General features: G+C 40.6%; 1 protein-coding gene across 1 annotated transcript in view; it reads left to right on the forward strand.

Annotated features, from left to right (window-relative positions):
• The window catches only part of capn1 (calpain 1), a 30,590-nt gene that overhangs the window by 3,541 nt on the left and 10,927 nt on the right, over positions 1 to 16,122 (forward strand). Inside the window, exons 2-5 of the mRNA XM_053343519.1 lie at positions 1,400 to 2,117; positions 4,928 to 4,997; positions 7,320 to 7,438; positions 14,789 to 14,922. Coding sequence (XP_053199494.1) covers positions 1,863 to 2,117; positions 4,928 to 4,997; positions 7,320 to 7,438; positions 14,789 to 14,922 — 578 coding nt within the window. The 5' untranslated portion in view covers positions 1,400 to 1,862. The remainder of the gene's footprint in view (positions 1 to 1,399; positions 2,118 to 4,927; positions 4,998 to 7,319; positions 7,439 to 14,788; positions 14,923 to 16,122) is intronic.

The following is a 16,122-nucleotide window of genomic DNA, read 5'->3' on the forward strand; positions in this document are numbered from 1 at the left end:
TTTACTGGTTGAAATTTGAATTTACACCCAGTAGCGCAGTTATAATAATAACTGCGCTACTGGGTGTAAATTCAAATTAAACCTCATCTTTTAAGATACTCTGTTTTACAGGACGTTGAAGTCGTGACATCTATTCATGTTGACTTTTAATAAAGTAGTCTAGAGTTTGCAAAATAGTGATTTCAATTACAAACAGTTTGATCAAGCAATGAGTAATGAGGATTACAAATCTGAGCAAATAAATGCCAGCATTCACTTTAACCTAATGCTAAGAAGTATTAAAATCATTAGTGGAGATCAAAGTGTCTGTGGTTGTAGTGGTTCTAGTAATAATATTTGTGGAGGTAGTAGATGGTAACAGGAGTCATAGTAGCTGGTAGTTTTAGGCCACATCTACCAGCAGGAGAGAGTGTAGTTAAAACAATGGCTCTCACACACTTCCTCATAAGTTAACCGTCAATAAAACAAAAGCCAGAGAACCAGATGTTGTAGCTACATGTTCAGTTAGCAGGAAGGGTTTTCAGTCGGTGCACTGGGCCTTATTTAATGGGTGTGGTTCACACACACAGCAGTGGAAACTGTAACCGAGCTCTACCGCACTCTCTGAACCAATGAGAGCCAAACCCTCCCAGAGTCTGATCTGAGTGACGGCTGAGTCTTGAAACAGGAAGAGTGTACAGTTTGGATAGCAGAGAGTTGAGGTTGTAAAAAAAAAAGAAGGGGGCCGAGCCAAAACAAATATATATATATATTAAAAAAAGAGTGATGTTAAAAATAACCCTGTTTGTGTGCTAGACAAAAATAGAGACACATGAATTGTTTGTGAAGTTCCAGTTCTTTGGGTGGCACTGACGGCTTACGCTACCTGCTTGTGCTTAATTAAAGAGTTGGAGAGAGCTTTTGCTTGTTCTCTGCTTGTCTCGTGCTGCCTTCATTGTGCATCAAGATTCACACAAAACCGCAGCCTCTGACAGCCCTGTGTACAGTTACTATACACACACACACACACACACACACACACACACACACACATGCACATACAGTTACCATCCACAGCACTAATAGATACATTTGTCTGATTAAACATTGACTTTAATGAGTTTATGACTGACGCTCTGCACACATTCTGCACCACACTGTTAAAGTAGCACTGTTCTGCCCATTGTGAATAATCCCTGTGCTATGCATAGCTAGCATGTGTGTATACAGTATGGTTGACTGAGAAGAAATAGGGACGGCTTATTTTGCCTTTTAAACTCTGAATGTGTGCATACAGGATGTATAGGGCTGCTTCTTTTGTCTGTGCTACATACACTAGTATAGAGCTTTGTATGGACTTGCATCTTTGACATACTTTCAGTGTTCAGGATTACATTTGTGACTTCTGTTTTTTTTTCAGGTTTCAGCAACTGGTGGGACAAGAAGGTACCGGCAGTGTGTGCTCCTGTTGGCGTCAAACGTTTGGATGAAAAAACAGCAGTGATTGGTGTTTGGGATGAGATTTGCCCTCACTGTGAACCTAGAGTCTACATTTTGAGCCTCTGCACTTGTGATTGTTATTGCATCTGAAGCATCTCCGGATACAGCTGAACCACAAGCACCACAACCACGTAGCAGCATCTCCATATCTATATTTCATAGCGTCTTAATGGCTACTGATGTTTCATACTGATTTATGATCGAGCCTTGGAGCCTTCACCAATTTATATCAGATTTAGATCAGTGCTGCTGCAGTGCTTTACGTTAAAACTGTAGTTTCAAGAAGTCACAGTTGCCTTATTAATCACATCCATCCTTTTATCTTATCGTGGTTCCGCTCATACAAAAAATCCGACGGTGACTTCTAACCCAACAAGCTCAGGATGGAGGAGCGCATTTACGCCACAGGCATGGCCGCCCGACTGAGGAGCCAGTGGGATCGGGATGAAGGTCTGGGGCAGAACCATAAAGCGGTGAAGTTTCTGGGTCAGGATTATGAGTCTCTGAAAGCTCAGTGTCTCCAGAGCGGGAGGATGTTCGAGGATAGCTTGTTCCCGTGTGAGCCTTCGTCTCTGGGATTCAAGGAGCTCGGCCGGAATACCTCCAAGACCCAAGGAGTCCGCTGGATGAGGCCCACGGTGAGAAATGGAGGGGGGGGGTTGGAGAACTCTGTGGAATGCTGATTAAGATATGTCTATTGATTATAGATCAGATCCTGTAGTTTCACCCCAGCCTTCTCCTAAGCTAAGGGCACATTATACAAACCCTGCAGGGGCTTGTAGAGTCCTCTGTCAAAGTATGAATGATTGGATACTTTCATTGAGGAAGATAATCTGGTGAATATTTGACTTTTGCACCAAAATTTAGATTGTCTGGCTACAATATTAACTATACTAACTATAGTGTTTCATAGATAAAAGATAATCCCATGCCTTTTCATCCAATTTATTACAAGTCCCATGTATACATCAGACCCTTTTTCCCATCCTCATAGGTTTTCATATGTCAAAAGATACTTTTCTCACCATCCAGGTAGCTGTTGTTTGAGCTCGTGGTGTTATATTATAAAATGCAACTTGCAGTCACATCATTTATTTAGTCAGTCAAATTTAAATGACCTTTGTTGGTAATGCTTGGTGCAGTGAAGCGCTCAGTGTACATCACATTTTACAGTTGATTGTCTGCTGCTAAACCGCAACCTTTTTAATGAAGAAAAAAGCTATCAAATTAATTTAATTCCCATGTTTTTCTTTGTGTCCTTTAGTAGTTACAGTGTTGTTTGTCAGGCAGCTCTCAAATCTCAGCGTTCAGCCTGCAATTGAAAATGAGAGCAAAGGAATGCACCATTTCAACTGCAGATGTAACTTAATATACTGAAAGTCATGAACATAAACAAATGCTTGCCTCCAGGACAGAAATAGCACATTTTCCAATCTTAAAATCCATTGTTGCCTTTGAAAAAATGTCAGGAGGATTGAAAGTAGGCCCTGTATGTGAGATGAAGAACGTAAAAAAGCATGCAAAACACAGGAATGGTCCTTTGGTAGTTTAAGACAAATATGTGATGGCACTGAGATGACTGCAGACGCAAGCAGACAATGACTGAACAACCACTCTGGCGTGAACTGTCCCTTTAAGTTCATTACAACTATCTCCCTAAATGTCCAGTCCTTTTCTACTTGCCTTGTCTCTGCGTCTCATCACTGCTCTCTACATTATAAATATACACTGGGGTGCTCCGTGTAGCTGAATAAGACACCAGAGACTGAAGTGGGACTGTCTTAGTTAGGCGTTACCACGGCAGCCCTGAAGACAGCACAGTCTCACAGTACAGTTTGATTCTCTCATACCGTGACAGGTCGCTGCTTTTAAGTCCCATAATGGAGCAGAGAGACGAGTCGTGATCTGAAAAGCTCTCAGGTCGTGATCATTAGCGTGACTGCAGCCTCTTCGCTCCTCTTCGCAGCTTCCATTTGAGTGTGCGAGAACAGCCGTGTGTGCTTGTCAGTGTGTAGATGTCAATGTGTGGAGTGTGTACCCTGTGTGTTTCTTCTGTGTGGTCTAATGCTTCCCGTGGTCTCACTTCTCCAAAAAAAGTTTGATGTTTCATAATGCATGACTCTCTCCTGCACCAAAGGATCTGTAATATTAACGCTGCATAAGAGGGTTCATGGTGTTCACATTTCCCTTTCCCCAAAAAATGGGCTTTGTGTGAGGTTTTGTGTGAATTTAAGCCTCTGTGTGTTTATGTGTGTGTGTGTGATGGTTTCTGTGAACTCACCCACGTGTTATGCGGTCTGCGTGTGCACGTGTGTGTTTATGGAGCACGAGGAGAATTTCTTTTTATAGCTTCATGCGGGGTTTTGCACGCTCGACACTCAACATGCTGAGTAGGAGACGTTACAAGCAACACTAGAATGCACCAGAAGTCTTTATTATGTTGTCTTTGCAGTTCCTCAAAGAAGTCCTGGGTTTTATCTTTTCTTCAGTTCCTGTTTCATTCAATAGAAGGTCATTGATTACTTTGTGTGTGAATGAGAGGGGGAGGAGAGCTATTGTTTTGTTATGTGAATCACTTAATTGTGTTTGTATGAAAAGTCCTATACAAATAAAGTCTGATTGATTCATTCATTTTTAAAGGAGCGGCTCCACATTTGAGTAAATACACTTGTTAGCCAATTTATTCAAAGCTAAATAGGAATACTGCTAAGAGGAGACAGGTGTGTGTGTGTGTGTGTGTGTGTGTGTGTGTGTGTGTGTGTGTGTGTGTGTGTGTGTGTGTGTGTGTGTGTGTGTGTGTGTGTGTGTGTGTGTGTGTGTGTGTGTGTGTGTGTGTGTGTGTGTGTGTGTGTGTGTAGCTTATATTAGTGAACAGACTAGAAGAAACTAGTAGTCAAATAGTCAAAATTCGTCTTTAAACAAGACATTGTGGTTTTAGGAGCCATTTCTCACTCCATCCTTGTGGTCACATCTTCTTTGTTGTGGGGTTGCCAGATTTGTGTGCTAACTTTGACCAGAAATAACCAGACTGTTGCTCTGATCTGATAATAACCAGTAACTTGTGGCGGCTAATGTTAGCAACATGTTACCAAACTTAAAATAGAAAAGTGCTGTGTAACATTATTTAGTCAGTATGATGACTTCGTGCATTTCTGCATTTAATGTATGTTCAATGGCCAGAAAATCTCTAATGTGTGTGTTTTCTGTGTGTGTGTGTGTGTGTGTGTGTGTGTGTGTGTGTGTGTGTGTGTGTGTGTGTGTGTGTGTGTGTGTGCGTGTGTGTGTGTGTGTGCGTGTGTGTGTGTGTGTGCGTGTGTGTGTGTGTGTGCGTGTGTGTGTGTGTGTGTGTCTTTGTGTGTGTGTGTGTGTGTGTGTGTGTGTGTGTGCGCGTGTGTGTGTGTGTGTGTGTGTGTCTTTGTGTGTGTGTGTGTGTGTGTGTACTCGACAGGAGCTCTGCCGGCGCCCTGAGTTCATTGTGGATGGAGCGACTCGTACAGACATCTGTCAGGGAGCTCTGGGTGAGTGCCACCAAACAAGTGATTGACTTGAAGGTTGCCAGTTGTGATCCTGAGTTTAGCTGTACAAGTCTGGATGTAAGACATGAATAAGTAACGCTTTACTCTCCTCTAACGAACACAGATGATAAAGGCACTTAATATAAATTAGTAAATCATCAACTAATTACACCCCTGTATGTTTGCACCTTGCAGCTCTAAGGTGAATTAAATTTGATGATCATTTAGTTTTGGTCAGGCAACTTAAAGGTGTAACTAAGCAACAAAAATCAGCATTAAAACAAACTGTTTGATTAATCATTTGAAGTCTGAGTTGGGTTATCAGGCTTTAAAAAGCTCAGAGCTCAATGTAGAGCCATAAAAATCTAATGTTTTTTCAATGGCTGAGTAGTTTTCCTACAGTATGATGAATAATCTGGTGCCACTTTAAATATTGTATATTGTGATATTTTTGGCCAAGATTGTTGTACTCGAGCATTTTTACAAAGCTTGCATTGCATATGTGCTGGAATCCCTCCCTCTATGTGCCAGTCTTATCTTAAACTGTGAATAAGAGAGAGCTCTTTAGTCAACACGCTAGCTTACATATGAATTAAAAAGTAAGCGATCAAAGTAGACAGAGCAAACTCAATCCAGGTATGAATGACAGATGGAGACGGGCAGCCTGAAGGAGAGAGAAATGAAGGAGACTTAACAGCCAATCAGTCGGCAGTGCCACTTTATAGCCTGAGATGTTTCCTGCTTGACTCAGAGCTCCCATGTATAATTCATGCTTTGTTTCTCTGCCTCACATCTGTAAACAAGGCCAACCACCAACCAGCCCCCCCCCCCCTCTGTTCCAGCAGCTCCGGCAGCACAGTAGTGCCACAGCAAACGACTTCCCCTCATTTCCAGATGAAATAGTTAATCCCCCCCTCTCTCCTCAATACCTCAAGGAGAAGTTGAATTGCAAAACAATAACCTCAGAAATGTTGAGCTGGAAAACAGGATGCATCACATAGTTTTATAGCCAAAATGCACCATGACCAAATAGTCTTTATCTGCACTAAGGGGGTTTTATCTGCAGCACGACTCACAAAGCTGCTACTGGAGGCTGTTTATAGCTTATATAACAGGTAGGAGTATAAGTACTAATAGTAACTTTTATTTATACTTACAAGACAATTACAAAGACAAGGACAACAAGGACAGCAAAAAAATATACACAGCAATAACAAGCAGATGTTGGGGAGATCACATTTCAAGATCAAGTGTGTTTATTTGAAGGAGGAGCTGCATTTTGTTCCAAGAGTCAGGTGCACTAAAGCTAAAAGCAGTTTTTACAAGTTCAGACTGAACTCGTGGTTAAATATATTACCATAAAATGAAACAGCCTGCTCTCAATCCACCAAACAAGGACAGACTTGTTTGAGTGATGAAAATGAGAAAGCAAGTTTTAAGATCCCTTTCAGACATATTTAAATTAAAAAGAATATTCTGCTCGTAGGTAAAAGTGAAAGAGAAAGTTTCCACAGATTAATGCACTCTAACGGACTGCATAATGAAGCTCAAATATTCAACTGAAGGAACAAGATTAAAAAAGAGAAATTTCTTCTCTTAATATAACTGTTAGTACAATGTTGATCATCACCAGCATTGTAATAATGAAAGTATGAAACCAAACCAAAGTTGTAAGAGTGGTCACGACCTTTGCCATGAATGCTTAACAAGCACTCATACCAATATGACAATAGACATATCAAAACGTCAAAGGGTTGCTACACTTTTTTGGAACATAGAAAATCAGATAACACAACTGTCCCTCTAAGGTAAGGTAAGGTTGTTTTTGCATTTGACTGATTATGTCAAATCACAGCCTGTGAGTGTCGGCACACCGCAAAGTTAAGAAACATGGTAAAAATGAGTCATAAAGAAATCGTTGCAATGCAGTGTATGACCCAAAGCCACATTATGACTCCTGCTAAACAACAGCAGAGACTTGTTGTGGAGCTGCACTAGTTTTTCTTCATCTCTGAAGTCCAGTGAACTATTATGTGCCTCGCCCATCTACACAAACATATTTCCTGAGTGTTGCCTTCACTGAGCTGTTACTAGGTGAATTCCAGTTTTATGAGCATCTTCTCATTGAGCCTCCGAATACATTCAGGTTTAATCTTTATACAAAACGAACTACCACACTAAAACCTGTTTTAAATGATCAACCTACTGACATCTTTTTAACACACAGTCACATCTGTCATAGTGGGCATTCAGGGTTTTGGATTTTAGAGCTTTATAATCCAGGGGACTACAATTCAATATATATGTATTTGTGTGTGTCTGCAGGAGACTGCTGGCTACTGGCGGCCATCGCCTCACTGACCTTAAATGACGACCTCCTTCACAGAGTGGTTCCTCATGGACAGGGCTTCGGTCATGGATACGCCGGCATCTTTCATTTTCAGGTGAAAACAGCTTCACTTCCTAGATTTGGTGTAGGTGGTATGCAAAGTAGAAGGCTGCTAATACTATATTCACATTAAATCCTCAATGAGGGAAACAAAATAGAATATTTCAGCACAAACCAGGATGCTGTGATTGACACTCTTTTATTAATAGATTACATTAAAACAACAGGAAGCCAGTATGTGATTTGCATGTTGCTGTTTCAGATTCAGATCAGGTGTTGCCTTAAATAATCCAACAGTTCACAGTTCACAAGTGTACAGCATCTCATTTTCCAGTGCAATGTACTTCACAAGTCAGTAATAAAAGGCAAGAGCAACAATAATTCCACGTTACAAAATTATGTTTAAATTTTACATTTCCACAAGATAAAGATCTCAATTTAGGACTTTTACATCGTAACCTTTCAGATTATAACAAATCAAATTATATATATATATATATATATATATATATATATATCAAATGATTCAGCCTATGCATGCTCTCCGTGTGCATTATGAAACCTCACAGCAATGTCATGTCCTTCCTTTACGTCGCCACATCCATGTTACTATGAACTATAGTCGGTCTAAAGTGACATTTGGTTTGAGCCACAGCAAATATAATAGCGTCGATACTTTCTTTGGTGTGTTTCTGCCCCAACCTTTCCTGTTGTATCATTTCCTATCAGGAACCACAGTGGTTGTGCAAAAGGTGAGATTAGGGTGTTTTCTTTGGCCCGAATCAGAGTGGAAAAGTTTGCTTGTTTGATTTTTGTTTGGGGATTCTTAAATTCAATATACATTATAAGGAAATCAGTCCCATAGTTTGGTGCTGCCAGAATGAAGCAGAAGAGTTTTGGTGCTTTCTCTTTTGAAACATGATGTCATTTCTGTTTTGAAACCGAGTCAAAGGACGATCTCCTGGCTAGAGCTATCTGTTGTCAAAGTTCAGAAGCATACTTTCATTTACTTTCTGTTAGTTCACTTAAAAACAAATTATTTTAAGGAGGATGCACTGCAGTAGATAGTTCTCTGATTCATTTCTGTACTCTTGGAAGCATTAAAAGAGAGAAGCCCCCACTACATATAGTTTTCAGCTGTTGGCCATTCAGCAGCTTCAGACAAACTGAAGGTAATGTATGTGAAATAGTGCTTAAACAATAACTTAATCAATTTCAATTCACAGATGAGTATAAAATCAATCAAAGACAGTTTAATTTATTAGATGAAAAGGTCAAATATTTGATTTCTCTAGTTTCTTTGCAGCTTTTTCCAATTGCTGTTTTTATAAACTGACTCAATTCCTCTGGGTTTTTTTTTTTAGTTTATATTTTCAGACATTGTTTAAGCCACACAATGAAATGATTGGTAGCTTATTTAATAATGAAAACAATGATTTACTGTAGGTAGTAGCTTGGGAGTACTTTATGTGTTTGCCAGTGAGTCAGTGAAGTCGCTAATCTTTCTTTGTCCAGAGTTTCCCTTCAAGAATGAGGAGTTAAAGCACATTTTCCCTCATAAACTGCTCTTCTCACTCTGCAAACATTGAGTCATCCAAGATAACTAACTGCTCAGGTCCACACCCACACAGTCAGTCAATAAGCTTTACCTGGGAGGAGAAGCTTTACCTATGATTCAAGCACACTCCTCTAAAGGGAGCCAACGCCCAGTTCTCTGCAACGTAGATACAATCTGTCAGTTATGTCAACAAAGAACGCTATAGGAAGCCTCCTGCCCTCAGGACTTTTAGTTTATTACACAACATCCGTTGTATGTATGTATGTAATGTTTTCATCATTTTTGGGGGTATTGTCTCTAAATGCTGTTGTAGGTATCAATATTTACTAGTTCTGACACCCATGGACAATCACACACATACTGTCTTGTCTTGTCTCGTGAGCTGAGTGTATCGTCACACCCCTAGTAGAAATATAACAATATAACCTGACCTTTGTATTCTTTCTACTCTTTTTATTTTTATATGTGAAGATATTTAGTTTTTTACTTCATTATTTGCTGCTGTAGCAGTTAAATTTCCATTTGGGATTAATAAGTGTCTTTTCATCTGTCCATTTACATACCTACCCACATACCTATCTACCTACCTATGTATGTCTATCTACTGTATCTATTGGAGCTCCTGCCTGATAGACAAGTCGTGCAGCATTGTGACAAAACACAAACTATTTGTTCTTTTTATTCTATTTCTGTGGTGCGAGCCTGCTGGGTCTTATCCACTGACCTTTGCTTTGTACACAAATACTACACACACACACACACACACACACACACACACACACATACACACACACACACACACACACACACACACACACACACACACACACACACGCACACACACATTCTGGAGCTGTGTCACAGGTGTCGGCTTCTTTATAAACCTCTCTGTGCTGCAGCCACTCTCCAGGTGAACAATGCACACAGTCAGTCCAGGGTGAGATAGGGAAATCTCACAGCACTGGTTCGTTATTAATAAAGGTTCAATTTGAATATGGTGTTTATTTTACAGCCTGAACGGTTATAAAAGAAAAGTCCCTGCATGCTGGAATCAGAACTCCCTTAAACTTTTATTAGCAAGGTTTAGACCCAACACAGTGTTTTTATTCCAGAAAATCTCAGTGGGAAAGGTCTAGACACTAAAACACTAAAAAAATGAAGGAGAATACAACAGGAAATGTACAAACAGTCATGAATCACAGCTGTATTGATCTTGCATTGGTGATATTTTGTCTAAAGGGGAAACTTTAAAGCTTAAGGGAGCTGACTGATTTTTTTTTTGTATGTAGCACCATATTGCAATTAGGTTTTATGGATCTAAAGGGGAACTATACTATCCATATATTACAAACAGGACTTGTTCTCCATATACAGTATGTGAACAATTGGTTGCACAGTTCTGTAGAAGTGACTGTTTTTGTTGTAGCAGTCAGCCTGGCTTTTTGCTACAAGCTGACTGTTGAGTGAAATATAAATTGCAAAACTTGTTCTATGATGTCGGTGATCCCTTGATTTTTAATCTAGCACCACTAGGTCAAATCAGTTGCACCCATGAGATGATACTTCTAAAACTAATTAACAAATTCCTGTCAGCCACAAGCAGCTGACCCAGAAGATTAATGCTATAATATCTAACTTACATGCTACATGTTAGCATATTACCAGACCTGATAGCTCAATGCAGGCCTGTGAGCTAAATTGAGTCTGAGAAGCTCTTAATATTTTGGACTGTACCTGACCTATAAAAGGCAGGCAGACAAAGTTAGCAGCTAGCTTGTGAATGTAGTTGTGCATTTAGCAGCTAAAGAACCAAATAAATGTGATAAATACTAAAGCTTGAGTGAATATTTGACAGCTAGGAAACAAACATGACTCCAAATGAATGCTTATGTTGGTCGGTAGCTGCCACATGTGTAAATAAGAAACTGTTAGCTAACAAGTGTCAAGACTGCTCAGCCTGAGAAATGTCAGGTGTGAACGTGTGAACTGGTTGAAATGTTTGAGACTTGAGAGCTTTGCAAGAAACTGATACTGCGCTTACATTTCTGGCTACATTAGCAAGCATCTAAGAAAAGTTTTCACTCATCCAACAATTTTGTTCCTTTGGTATCCATAGCAGCCTTAAGAATGGTTAAAGACTTTTTCTCTCATGATGCATTTTAGGAATTTACTTGCTTCAGCTTTTTTCAGAAGCAACTTAACCATGGTTCACTAGCTAGCCTACATTATGTAAGCATGAATAATGTCAGATTACTGAGACACAGATACTCTAAACTGTAGAGAAGAGTTTATAAGACTGCAGTGAGAATCTTATTCCCTTTGTTAATGACGGCATATGGAGGAGTGAGTGTCTGTCCAGTAAGCTCACATCCCTTATTATCTGTGTTTTAGTGTGTGTCTGTGTTTACACTCCTCTGATCTCATACAAGCTCATCTCCGGTGTTGCTCAAGTGCTCAGAATGCAACAAAAGAGCCGCAAAAACAACGAGAAGCGGATTAAGAAAGTGAAGATGAATGAAATCTGGGTTATTTAACTGTTTCTTTTACATTTTATGAGTAAGAAACAAGCAAGGTTAAACGGTATGTCATCACTAAAACCTCACCATCTCAGCATGCTTTGTCACAGAGGTCTTTGAGCTGAGTCAACTACCCTGTCTGATGCATTGAGTACTGTGCCAACCAGACTGCAAGCCCGCCAAGTGTTGACATAGCATAGAGAGGAAGAGAGAGAGGGGAAGAGAGAGAGAGAGAGAGAGAGAGAGAGAGAGAGAAAGTGTCAGGGAGGCAAAAAGGAGAAGAGGCAGAGGGAGGACAGGAGGAAGCAACACATAGAGCAGAGGGGGAGGTACTCACACTTCAAAGCCACATATGGCATGCAAAGGAACTGACCTATAATGTAGAACACACACATACACATATACATACATACATACATACACACACACACACACACACACACACACACACACACACACACACACACACACACACACACACACAGACAACCATGAATCACTTATACTAGCCTATTTGCTCAGTGATGGAAGCTGCTATACTAGAAACAGGCAGACTGACAAATCACACTGGATACTGTAAGCTGCCAGCAGTTGCACATGCGGTTCACACACGCACACGCACACGCACACACAGACACACACACATGCACACGCACACACAGACACAGTATCAGACACAGAATCCTCCAGAATTCATCAACCTTAAAACAACCTTTAGTTTGAACCATTTTTCTGTAATCTTTCACTTTTCTGAAGCGTTTTCTGAAGCGGCATTGATCCTTGTTCTGCATCTGATTATAAAAGGATCAACACATACCATCACACAAACATACACACACGCAAACACACACATACAAGCACACACACAATTAATTTCACATGTCTGCTGGGGCTGGTGACTCAGTTGCAGAGAAGTCAGCCAAGGGAAGGCAGAATATTTGGCTCATTTTTCACTAATTATTTCCAGAAATGCTGTGTTCAGTTTTGCATTGTTGAATTCAGCTGTCTTCCATGTACACACACACACACACACGCCCACACGCACATGTACACACAAACACGCACATGCACACACACAGACTCTCTTTGTCCTGTCTTTCTCTCTGCTAGAATGAGTGGAAATAATACTCTCATTTGCTCTGAAGGCTTATAAATGCATGTATGTGTTTAATGTATGGGCATGAAAGCTAAATGTGTTGTAAATACATTCAGCCGCCCCCCATTTAGAATGAGTTGGCCTATTTTCTTACTTCTGTTTGCCTGTTAGCCTCTCTTCATGCAGTTTGAATTTCAGCCAATACATGTTTTTATTCGTTTTTGTTTCCATTACTTGTACTTTCTCCTGTTTCCACGCTCTTGTTCTCCTTTTTGTGTGTTGCTGAGTCTTCCAGGGATTCCCATTTTGTGTCAGTTTGGATCTTTTTAAGCCCCTTGGATAAATTACCCAGACCTGAATGAGTCATCCCAAAAAATGTAATCATGAGCAGTGGGAAACCTAATTGGTTTATAAAGTATGAGACAGAAGGAGGCTGAGAAAAGGCAGACAAAAGGAGAGAGAATAAATTATAAACAAGGCAATCTCAGCAGGAAATAAAAAAATCAAAGCGTTAACTGGGGCAGAATCCTTAATGATATTTTTAACATCGCTCATATTCTACACCAAGTCTGTCAAAATGTTGTCGAGCTGTGCTATAAGAGGTTTTCTCAGGCTTCAATGCTGACTAATTGCAAGTCATGATATATGTGGTAAGAGCTCATTTCCTCAGTCATGCTAGGTGTTGCTCACACATCGATGTGAGATAAGGGCTCCGCAGTATGAGATGAAAAAGTCGTATGTCTGCATGTAAGCCTGCGGCGAGTATGTGTGGATATACGTGACACTGTGTGCATATTCTCATCAGCTCTGCAAGGCACCCTGAAATCACCCATCCGTCTTCTGTCCTGCTGTACTCACATTACATGACATCGTGAAACACATAAGAACACAGGCCAGTCACTCACACACACACGCACACACACACACACGCACACATATAAACACACACACACTCCAGCTGCAGCTATTTATTTGCCCAATGACAATCCTGCAAACTCTCTCCTCCCTCTTTCTCTGTCTTCTCTCTTCTCTCTACAAATCGAATTACCCTGAGCTCTGTGTTTCTGGACTGTGAGCACCTCTTTTGTGTGAGTTTTATTGTGTTACTGCCTCAAGGGTATTTTGTGTAAGTGCAACTAGTTTCTCATTTTTCTACATTTGCACACAATGTCGTAAACTAACATTTTAGTTCAAGTGTCTCCCAAAAAATTTGTTTTATGGTTGAAACAAGACATGTGAAGAACTTCTTTAGTGCTTTTTCTCTATTTGATTAATAATTAAATCAAAATAACAGCCGATAAACTCTCAGCAGTCCTCAGGTAACGCTCCGATGGGAAGTTATCTGCATGTCTTTTCAATTATGAAGCATGTTTTTTTGGTTATGTTGCTAGGGAACCAGCAGGAGTCAACCACAAAGACTCCACACGCATTTACGTTGCTTATTTTGACCTCTCTTGAACCAGTTCTTGCTGTACATGGACTCCAGCCTGAGGTCATACTGCCTCCCTCCTCCACACACACACACACACACACACATCACCACCACCACCACCACAAATCAACCCCCCCCCCCCCCCTTCCCCCTTTCATGCAGCTTTTTCTCATGTCTCTTCTGCTCCCTGCTGGCAACACAGCCACATTTATCATGGTACCTAACAATTCATACAACCAAGACACTTCAGAGCCCTGTTTCAAAGACATTCCTAAGAATCTGTCTAGTTTGTGATAAAGCTGATCGACTGGTTATAAATCATCTGATTAGCTCCTAGATTGTAGGTGAATATGAGCCTGCAGGATTTGTATTTATTTAAAGACATTCCTGGTGAAGATGGTGGAGAGAGACTTCAAATAGAGTTGATTCTTCACTTCGGGGTTGAAACTCAAACAGTCTCGGATCTAGTTTTCAAATGTCTCTTTCAGTTTCACATGTCTGTCTCCTTTTTTGTAATAGGCTGCAGATTGTTTTCCTCTTTGTCCTTTTACTGTGCTGAGTTATGAAAAACATTTGTAATAAGATCAAGTCATGATAGATTATACAGCAGCAGAAATAAGCCCAACTTCTTTTTTTATAGTATGACATCCAACTTTATACCCTCATATTATATCATATTTAAAATGCAACCTTTTCCCAATTATATCATCATATATTGTGTCACTTGACCTTCTTGATGTATTGTGTATCTAATCTATATTAATGTATCCTAATGTTGGTCTTCTCTGCTGTCTGTCCTGCAGTTCTGGCAGTTTGGCGAATGGGTGGAGGTGGTGATCGACGACCGGCTGCCGGTGAAAGACGGGAAGCTGCTGTTCGTCCACTCAGCGGAGGGGACCGAGTTCTGGAGCGCACTGATTGAAAAGGCCTATGCCAAGTAAGACTGTCAAGGCTGTAGTTGAGATCTTATTCAGCTCTTGAGTAAAAGTGTTTAAATAACATAAAAAGCAGAACAAGTTGGAGGACTTGCTGCTGTGAATTTTAACCTATAAGAATTCATTTTTACGTTTTAGAACATCCAAAACTAAAATAATTGTATTTTTTAAATAAAAGTTTGTTCTTTTAACCCTCCTGTTGTCCTCGAGTCAAGGAAGGAAGAGAGGAAGGAGGAAGGATGGAAGGGGGGAAGAAGGGAGGAAAAGAAGGGAGGAGGAAGAAAGGAAAGGAGGGAGGAAGGAAGGAAGAAAGGAAGGAAAGGAGGGAGGAAGGAAGGGAGGAAAGGAAAGAAGGAAGGGAGGAAGGAAGGAAGGAAGGACAGAGGAAAGAAGGAAGGAGGGAAGGTAGGGAGAAAGGAAAAGAGGAAGGGAGGACGGGAGGAAAGAAGGAAGGAAAGGAGGGAGGGAGAGAGGAAGGGAGGAAGGAAGGAAGAAGGAAGAAAAGGAAGGAGTAAGGAAGGCAGGAAGGAAGGAAGGAAGGAAGAAAAGAAGGGAGGAAGGAAGGAAGGCAAGAAGGAACAGTCAAAACAGACGGGGTCAATTTGACCCGGGAGGACGACGCGAAGGTTAAGTGATAATTTGGATTATCTTGGCCTGGATTCTTCACACTTTCAGTATCTGTCATAAACTGTGAGATGTTGTTCTTTATACATAGCAGCAGATCATATGTATGATACATCTACCATGATATCAATACAACATTAAAATGGGTTTGCTCAAGTCCCAGCATGAGTCTCAGATCTCAGTCAGATGATCAGAAGTTCAGGCTCATTTTAATGAAAATAAAAACATGAAAAATGAATAAAACATCCTGTATCTTATCCTGGGAATCCAGGTTCAAACCTCCAAACAGGATGTAGAAATTCTGTGTGATTGGGAAACACTCGAAGCCCTCGTTGAGCTTGTTGAGTAACCAGAGACTGGGGCAGCTGCTCTAGTGGACAGCTGTGGTCTCAGTTGGTAAATGCGTCCAGCTGTTAAAGTGAAGGACCGCATTGTTCAGAGAAGCGTGTGCCAAGTGGGCTTCCAGGATGCCGAATAGAGAGGAAACCGGGGGAGTGACGGAGCAGTGGTGGATTTAAAAGAGTGTGATGTAAATGTGTGTGATTTATTATGTTACGCTTAGCGTGAAGGTACACATC

Source organism: Scomber japonicus, chromosome 22 (assembly GCF_027409825.1).
Source record: "Scomber japonicus isolate fScoJap1 chromosome 22, fScoJap1.pri, whole genome shotgun sequence".
Lineage (NCBI taxonomy): Eukaryota > Metazoa > Chordata > Actinopteri > Scombriformes > Scombridae > Scomber > Scomber japonicus.